This window comes from Amblyomma maculatum, chromosome 9 (assembly GCF_055883805.1).
Source record: "Amblyomma maculatum isolate TAMU_Amacu chromosome 9, ASM5588380v1, whole genome shotgun sequence".
Taxonomy (NCBI): Eukaryota; Metazoa; Arthropoda; class Arachnida; order Ixodida; family Ixodidae; genus Amblyomma; species Amblyomma maculatum.
Genome location: NC_139352.1, coordinates 51002250 through 51012166, shown reverse-complemented (window position 1 = coordinate 51012166; position 9917 = coordinate 51002250). Strand labels below are relative to the sequence as shown.

At 42.8% G+C, this 9917-nt stretch overlaps 1 protein-coding gene across 1 annotated transcript; it reads left to right on the top strand.

Annotated features, from left to right (window-relative positions):
* Positions 1-225: 225 nt before the first annotated feature.
* On the top strand, positions 226-8071 carry LOC146179053 (chitinase-3-like protein 2). Its single transcript, XM_084579837.1, has 4 exons — positions 226-333; positions 1511-1683; positions 3280-3650; positions 6545-8071. The coding sequence occupies exons 1-4, from the start codon at positions 237-239 to the stop codon at positions 7032-7034; spliced, it is 1131 nt and encodes a 376-aa protein (XP_084435963.1). The 5' UTR covers positions 226-236; the 3' UTR covers positions 7035-8071.
* Positions 8072-9917: the final 1846 nt, after the last annotated feature.

Below are 9917 nucleotides of genomic sequence, written 5' to 3'. Positions count from 1 at the left end.
ACTGCCAACAGCGTTCCTTCTTCGAAATTCACGCCATGTATTATTGCACATTGAAGCTTTCTCGAATTTATGGCAACTTTGCTCGAGTGTTGCTACATGTATACTTTTCTGCCATGTAACGGTTCTATAGATACAAAGGGTGAATACACAAAAGATTGGAACCATGGTACTTTCAGAAGAATCTTCTTAAGCGTGATGCGGCCGTACGCTTACAGGGACCCGGCTTCTGCGGCGAGATGTTTCCCAGTGAGGGGGCGCACATGGGTAACTACCGGATGACTACAAGCCAGGTTTTCTGCTTGTTCAATGCGTCGACCCACTACAAACCACCAGGTGAGTATAGCAAGCTCTGTGCAGTTAGCGGGGCAGCTTGCAAAAGACGTCACCTAGTAAACGGAATGAAAATGGCCGAAATGTCCACAGCCCGGTGCTTCCTTGCTCGTCACATAGTCAGGTTCTCTTTCGTTCAATGTGGATTTCCTTTTCAAAGTCAAGTTTGATTAGTTCAATCATTTCTACCGAATACATAACAATACAGACGAGGAGCCCAAGAAGCCTGTACCACGACGTTCGATAGATAACAACGAAAAAAATGTTAACAGCGTAGTTAGCGAATGCTTATAAAATATAGAACAAAACATATAAGTATACTTTGACACAAAAAAAAGAGGTAACGTCACAATAACACAAGCCATAGACTGATAAAGAAGGATAAAAAGCATTTCAACAAATATATCTTCAAGTTGTGGTATTTTGCAGTGAGTTTGACAGTGAAATGGCTGCAAAAGACGTCATTCTTCCATAATTGATACGAACTTTGGACGTTGAAAATCATCCTTTGCTGCAAACCTGGTAGAGTTGTAGTTGGAGATCAGGAGAGAATTAATAAACTTAATTAATAAATTAATTAATAAAGTGGAGGGTATCAAAGAACATGATTCTATGGTGATACTAAAAAGCTGGTGCACTGATAAAATATTGCGTGAATGTAATAAGTAACGAGCGTGAGCAGAAAAAAGAACTATGGATGATAATGAGGATGGCTTAATTTTGTAAATGTGCCGGTGGTAAAATTGTAATAAGTATTTTTCCAAGCAAACATACGTATACGAAAATGCAATGTAACGATAAGATAATGTTCGTGGAAAATAAGGAGGCGCTTTAAATTTCACAATGTGTGTCTCTCTCCCGTTCTATATGTTGAATAAATATACTACTTGTGGCATAACTGTGCTTACCCAGTACTAGTGTGTTCCTATTTAGCATATTCCCACCCAATACATTCGTATCTTACGTTCTCATCCTCTTCTTCGGTAAGATAGGTAAAAAAAAATTCCGTAATTAGTTCTCAAGAGCATCTCTCATTCGCATCAGAAGTGAAGATGTTCACCTTCTAACCTCGACTGTACTATGAAAGCTTGTATTCCACCCTGTACCCGGTGTTTTCTCTTCTGTGTGCTTTGAATTTCATCTTGTATACAGTATAATAAATAAGTTAACGTTACCGTAGGGTGGCGCTTTCCGCTGGGAAAGATTCCCGGCATGCTGTGTGGTCACGTGCTATATTGGTCTGTGGCACTGAACGACGACGTGGAAATTGAGTCCCGCGCAGAGGACTTCGACTACAACTGCAAGGGGCTCGATAGCGTCGTAGACCTCAAGCGACGCTTCATGGCCATGAAGGCGAGTTGTTCTTCCTAGCATTTCAGTGCAAGCCGACCGTATACTTTATTGCTGCTATGTTCGTATTGTCGTGCGTTCGCTCATTGATATGTGGAGTGCCTATCGATTCGACTGCTATGCCTCAAGCAGTGTTAAAATGAACGTGCACGTGTTGCAAGTTTTATGCGGCGCCAGGCTCATGTAGAGAATGTGGAGGAGTGGAAGTGGCTCTGGGGATGGCAGTTCTTTTTCCCGCTTCCGTTTCCTCCTCCTCTATCTAAAAACATTTTCCAGTAGCCATTTGTTTTTTAAGTCTCCTCATTTTTATTTTCTCTTGACTTCTTGAAGGATTGTTTATGAATGGTTCATTAATTGAGCAACTGACATGCATTCAGGAACCAATTTAACTCTTACTAGCAGGCGGAATTAGTAAGTCAACCGCGAATCTCATTCGTCAGTAACACATGCTTAGAAAATAACTTAGTTGGCTAGCATCCGAAGAGCCATCTTTGGCTACACCGAACGGTGCTGCAGCTTCGTTTCCATAAAAACTTGTTTCATTGTTGAAAGTTGAAAAGTTGAGGTAATCCAAACAAAGTTACAAGCATCAGATTATTAAGAGCTTCCTTAGATTTATTTTCTTGTGTGTACAGGTGTTTTACCATTGGCAGTCCTCTCGTTTGGCTCTTATTTCATTGCATACACTAAAGCAGATTGCACATGAGACTTCTATGCCTTCAGGTTATCTTAACCTTAGGCATGCATGCTGACGCAGATTATCATTTAATGTCATACCAGTTTTCACATTTATTAGAGCGTCACTTAAGCCTTGCTATGGTATATACGGCTCTCACTAGTGTCGGAGACCTGAGAATATATGGGCCGGAACGAAGAAATAGTACAGAAAGAATGCTTGCCGCAAGCAACGCCCAAGATATATGTCCAAAAGGCTAAAGCATCGTACTTTGAGCTCAGTCACTAATTTTTTACCTCATAAATACCGCACAACACCATTCCAAAGTAAACTGGAAACAACAATGAACCTTTCTTTTTTTTTTTTTAATTGATTTGCTGAACTCGTTGAGCCCTTTTTATGTTCGTCTCGCAGTAACAGACATACTCTCTCCTGAGAAATGTCGAGTTCGTAATAAAATCTCTATTCTCTTCACTTCGATGCAAGCTCTCAACAATGATGGCGAAGTCGAGGCTATAGATTGAAGGACGCTCCATCGCTGATTCGAAGTTAATCACGAAGTGTTCTCGGCGACCGTGTCGCCTATGACAATCGTGCAAACTGCTGATATCAGCGCACTTTTTTTGCGAAAACTTCCGGTGGCAGTGCTAACTAATTTGAATGTCTGGCCTTTCTACCCGAATTTTAATTGTAAATATCTTCTTTGGCATTACAACAGACTAATCAATCGATATAGGCTAACTTCAATTTTTTTATCAGCGTTTCTTTAAGCACAGCATGGGAGGAGACCACAGAACGATGTTGCAGCTTCTTTTTCTTGCAAACTTGTTTCGGCTCTTATGTTTGAAGAAACTGTCCAAAGACCCCCCAAAGATTCCCCCCCCCCCTTCCTCCTACTTCTATTTCTAATGTTGGCATCTCAGGTGCACCTGGTTCTAAGTGCGGACGGCCCTACTGAAAACGCTAGGCTCTCAGCGGTCGCCAAGAACCCCAGGCGGCGGAGCAAGCTGGTGTCCCAGCTTAAAACGTGGGCGAACCGCTACGACTTCGACGGCGTCTTCATCTCCTGGAACACGCCGCCGGAGCCCAACCGCACGGTGTCACTGTTTCGAGCGCTCTCAGAAGGCCTGAAGCCGCATCTCTCCATCGGCGCTGTGCTGCCAACGTCTCGGACAGCGCTGGCCAACTTCGACCTCGAAGAAGTGTTTGCCAACGCGGACTGGGTTGTGGCCACTACACACGGCCTCTTTCCTGAACCCTCCTGGAACCAGACTTCTTGTTCAAGTCCTTATAAGTGAGTGTAGCTTGGTAAACTTTGGAAAAGTGAGAAATCGGGTACAGTTGAGAAAGGCCTCAGTCTGTACCTTTACTGTGACGGGTATACCAATGGTAATATTACGGCAGCATCACACTGAATTCTGCCCGCCTCGTTAGTGTCATCTGCTGTTTTCCGGTGGTGCCATAACTGCTTTGCAAATTTCTTCCTGGCGCATTTACCATAATGGTCATCATCATCAATGGGACCATATACCCACTGCAGGACGAAGGCCTCTCCCATACCCCTCCAATTAATCCGGTCTGATGCTGGCTGAATGCACTTACGCAATCTTCTTAATCCCATCCGGCCACCTAATTTTCTGAAGCCCTCTGCTACACCCATTTGCCTTTCCCATGGAACCCACTCTGTCACCCTTAGTGAGCATGGTAATACACCCATAATTTACGTATGTAGTCTGAGGTTGGCTTGAAACCACTACACGTATTCAAGAATGTAAAAACGCTTTTGGTAACAAGCATATTTTTACTGCCTTTTAACTGCAAAAGCTGCTCCTTAGAAATTTAATGTGTTTTAAGTGAAGCGTTCTGCCCAAGTGAGGTGCCTGTATCTTCTACTGGATTTCCTCCAGAAGCACCAGCCCCCATTCATCTCTCAAACCGTCCTTCGCTATAACGAATAAACAAAATCCATGGTATCATAACTTAAACACGGCAATGTATGTCGAATATTACTTTTCCACAAATTTTTCAAAATGTTGTGCCATGTTCAGTTACTTTCAAGTGAAACCAATTCTGCTGGTATACATGGTGGCCGTATTGGCGCTGTTCCTGCGGTTCAAAAAAGTGTTCCTTTTTCTTCTCGTTGCCAATGCGCATGAAAAATATGGAATGACATCACAAAATGACATTGACTAAAACACCGAAAAAAAAATGGCTGGAGAGAGATCAGGATAAATGTACTGTATATCATGATCTGGATGCCTGAATTCATGCCTGTCTGAACCTTAGCATTGTAGTAATGAAGGCTGTGATATGACGACGTCATTTCGTGGCGTTGAACTTGAAGTTCAAAGTTTATTTTTGAATCAAAATACAACTTACAAGAATATACAGCGAGAGGTCCCATGGTACAAGACCGCAGGTGGGATCTCCCATGGTAATAGATTTTGATAGGCAACTAGGCAACATAAAGAATAATATTATTATAAGAAAATTTATGAAGCAACACTGAAAATAAATAACGAAATACGTAGCAAAGAGTGCATTGCAGACAGATTTAGATACAAAAACAATAGAGAAAAAAGTACAAAAACACTTATGAATTCCACGAAACAAAAGATAAAGAAACCACAAATTAAGAAGAAAATTTTTTGTATTGTATTGCTACAGAGCTGTGATATCAAACATTTTGCAATACGAGAAGCAAAATAGGTTGTTCAGGGAACTCTGTGAAGATGTTGGCAGGGAAGATGCCATTAACATGATCCGTGTTGTTCTCACGTTCATTTCCCCTTTTAATGCAATATTCGATTAATTGGTTTTAAAGAGTGGTGTGTATTATGCCAATTGTTAGCTGCAATTTTTTTACTATATTTGTCAAATATCGCTTCAAATTCCGGCTAATATGCCCATTTGCAAAATTTCGCATGAAATACATTTTCTTTAATCTGCCTTCAGACCCAGACCTCCTGGAAATACATGTTCAGAGAGGCAACTTTGGAATATTGGAAGATGCTGCAATGGAAATATTTAGAGAATAGTCTTATCGCACGATGAGCGCCAGAAACCTTGCCCTCGCTCGCACCGAATAAACACTGCTATGAACGCCAATGAGGACCATCGTTGACATTAGGAAAATTTGTATTAGCAAAAAAAGCTATTATCAGCCTCCCGGAAGAATTTCTGCGGATATGTTGATTCTGTAACAGAATTTTACGATATGCGCAAAAAATCGCGTTTAAAAACTTTCCATTAAAACATGCTCTTGTCCAGAAGTTTCTGGGAATGTATTTTCAAAGCGTTATCACACGTTGGTTGCTTAATCTCATGTTTCGTACCCAGAAACGTTGTTGAGCTGCAGGTTTATTTTATTACGGGCACATACAGTCCGACGATGCGCGTCTAATTACTTCTTTGTTCATGGTGGAGAGCAGGTGCTAGCCTTGGGCATGAGAAGTCTAAAGACGCCATACTTCATACCAGAGAACTTCTCAGGCACGGTGCCGATGAATGCCTTTTTTTTTTTATAGAACATAGAACGCCCATTCGGTGGTTGAGCATGCTTCGCCCTTCTTGTTGGTGTAACTGAGCGAAAAATCTTCGAGCCGCGAGAGTCACGAGCCAAAAAGAATTTTTCAGAAAAGAAAGAAGAGCCGCAAGTTTTGCGCCGCTCGCTCCCGGTTCTTCTTTCTTTTCTGAAATATTCCGTTCCACTCGTGAGAAAAATGGTGATTTTTAGTTGCACATACATACATACATACATACATACATACATACATACATACATACATACATACATACATACATACATACATACATACATACATACATACATACATACATACATACATACATACATACATACATACATACATACATACATACATACATACATACATACATACATACATACATACATACATACATACATACATACATACATACATACATACATACATACATACATACATACATACATACATACATACATACATACATACATACATACATACATACATACATACATACATACATACATACATACATACATACATACATACATACATACATACATACATACATACATACATACATACATAAATTACTGAGCTCAAATATTGCATTACGAAATATTATATTCGTCCCTCAATTTTTTTCATCTTCCTCCGCGCCCACTTCGATTTCCCGCAGGGGAGCCGGGAAGCGCAACTCCATCCAGCAACTGCTTCGCTACTACTGGAACAGGCTCAACGACCGGCTTGAGCCGAGCAAATTCTGCTTCAGCATTTCTCCCGCAGTGGTGGGCTACAAGGTGGTGCACCCAGGGATGTCGTTGGGCATGCCAGCGAGGGGCCCCGGTAACATCGACGGCGAATCACGCGACCCTGGCATGATGCGGTACAGCCAAGTGTGTCAGGACGAGTCCAGGGCGGCCAAAGACCTGTCCGCCCTGTGCCTTTACGCCCGGTACGGTAACACGTTGGTGGCGTTCGAGAACGCCAAGTCCACGAAAGCAAGGGTGAAGAGCATCATCCAGTGGCTAGCCGGCGTGAAGCACATCGCCAACAAAAGCTTCGCCTATTGCATGGCTGTCTGGGACGTAGACCTGGACGACCACCGGTCCCAATGCGGGCAGCAGCCCTTTCCCATTGTTGAAGCTGCCATATCGGAGCTGCCATGATCAAAAAAAGATCTAGTATGCTCCAAGAATACTACGTTTCTGGCACTGAAGTCAGCAATTTTCGTGTCTTCCTGCATTGAAGAACGAGTTTTATTGTACATTGTCAAGAAAGTAGGCTTGACAGGTGTGTAGCTCCAGTGTTTGGGGTGGCGATATTTTTTCTCAGTTTTCCCGTGACCAGAGATGCCTCGAGTGCTCAGCAAGAAGAATAGCTTTAATATAAATCAACAATGCATGACATTTCTAAGCAACAAATCAGCTGATCGTCGCCTGTGGCCTTTGATAGAAGTTTCAATCACATTTTTTTTTTTATGGATCTCACGTTGCTCTTTCTTTCGAGGTCGCCTTGCGAGAGTTCAACAAATAATGCATTGTACTTTAAAGTTTGACTAAGTTAGCCTGCCTTCATTCTTGCCTAGAATGCAGGCAGGGTATTTAATGAATAGAAATTAATTATTGAATGGAAGGTATGACATAGGAGGAAGCCAGTATTAGGATTATTACTTAGTAATTAGAACGGGAGTACCCCTTCTATTGTGGTTGAGAAGAAAAATGCGCGATCCGAAGCTCATGTTCTCCAAGAAAGGCATTTACCTAATGTAGTTGAATTTGAAAAGATCCTCAATTTAGAATCGAAAACCTGGCTTCTCGGCCTTAGCTTGCGTAATTTGGATATGGAAACCTCTGACTTCCCATCATTCTTTCTACGCTGATCAGCGTGAGTCATATTTCCAGCTATGTATACAAGCAAACGATGAACCCGAGGAGGGCTTCTCATAGGGCCCGGACCATAAGGGGTGTTCTACTGCATGCAGTGCGACACGTGGCCTTCGGGCACCGCGGACAAAATTGCGGACTGCGCACAAAGGACTCGAATGCCCCGATGGAAAGGGACACCCCCGTATTACCGCTGATCCGCGCGACCGGCATGTTGTTAGGAAGCGCCGCCCGGTGGCAGGGAGTGGGATTACGCTTGGCGGGGATTCGCCAAACCGCCGGCACCGAAGCAGGCCGCGCAGTACGCAAAAGGAAGCTCATTCCCCTCGGTAGCTTAATGATCTTTTGATACCATGGTATAGGGCGTTCCGGACTGCTGGATTCTTCTATCGGCGTGGGAAGATGACTCGGCTAGCGAAGCCAGCGGAAGCGGAGATCAAATATGACGCACCCCTAGTGCTGCCACAGCTACGAGATTCACGCTAATAAGACCCCGGTCGTTAACTTGACCTGCCACTTGGAGTTATCGTAGTGAAGTAGCAATAACGTAAGATAGGGGAAATTACATTTTCTGCACTTCGAAAGCAATTCCGCTCTTTTCAGTGACGTACTCGCCATGGCTTGTGAGATGGTCAAACGATCATCAATATTGGGGAGAGAATGTTTCTGAAAGCGTCTTTTTGGGTGAGTTGTGCATATTGTACACCAATAAGTCACAGCGCAAAAACCAAACCACACATACGGGATGACGACACACAGCACAAGCGCTTTTATGTTGTGTGTCGTCACCCTGTCTGTGTGTGGTTGTCTCTTTTTGCGCTATATCTTATTAAAACGAATTTTTGGAAGTACAAAGCTTAACTATAATTTCGAACTTCGTCGCATCACCAAACGTACTAGAGGAAAAGTACTTCGCTCAGTTTATTCCCTTGTGTTCTTTTTCACTACAATTAAGCCTCAGACATATTACGAAGGCGGTGGTGTAAAGATGACACTCCGCCGACGCAGACGACGATGAAGGCTTAGTTCTTCGCTGGTCAGCTATCGCGCGCACTTGAAGCTGGAGCTGCCTTCGTCGGACTCGGTGTTGTATTTTGCAACTGGGTCACCTTGCGCCACCAGTCTCCATCTTCAGTCCTCCGGACATCCCAGTAAATCCCTCTCCAGAGGAAATGTTGACAGTCACGTTGTTTATACAATATCAAATTGGCATATATGTCCTAGCTCGTTTTTACTTTATAAAAGGTATACGACATTCACTCATAACAAACTGGCAATACAGAGATAGTCGCTGAAATTTTCCGCAGTATTAGTAAATCGCTGTTCTGCCCTTAGGTATTCATAACACCCTAACCAAACACTGGTTATATAAATGGATATATCGTCAAAACCGCTTATGAAATTTCAATTGACATGGAAATGTCACCGGTACATGGAAAAAAAAAAAGACGAACATCAAACCATAATAAAGTATTTTGCAAGGTTGATTTCTTTGTAGAAAAAACGACAATTGTATAAGCTAGCTTAGGCTGGTTCTCGGCATATTTGTTCATATCTCTCTTTAGGTGCTCAAATACTGCAAAAGCTTATACGGGAATGTTTAACAAAAACAAAGTCCGGTCCTGTACGTAGTCCCTGCCCAACAGCTGAAAAGACTTTTTTCTGATATTTACGCACCTAGAACGTGCTATGACTAGGGTTTTTCGTCTTTTTGTTTCTTTTTGATACTTCGTGAAGCGTACGCCGATATTTAAGAAAGGAGAAACCGTGAGCAAACATTAGTGCGCACGGTGCCTCCTAGATGGCAGTAGCGGTTCGGGAAAACTTTGGGATCCTATCCCGGCGCCGCGGCGCAAGGATCACTAAAAAGCAGCGTTCGCACTGCTAGAGCTCCATTCATTTACGCCTAGTGAACTGGCATTTTAGTCCTCCGGTAGAGCGCAGAAATGAACTCTGCATGCTTTGGCTGCCATTTCTTGAGAAATTTGTTGTGAGATAACCATTTCAAGCAGCATTGCATAGCTGACGTACAAAGTTTCAGTTTCAGGGCAGGGAAGCAATTTGGTTTTAATGCTATTCGTGTCAGGAAATGATTCTGACCCACTTTGCACCTTCCTTTCAAGCATAAAGTGCGAAATTTTAACCCGTCTCCTGATAAGAGTGCGT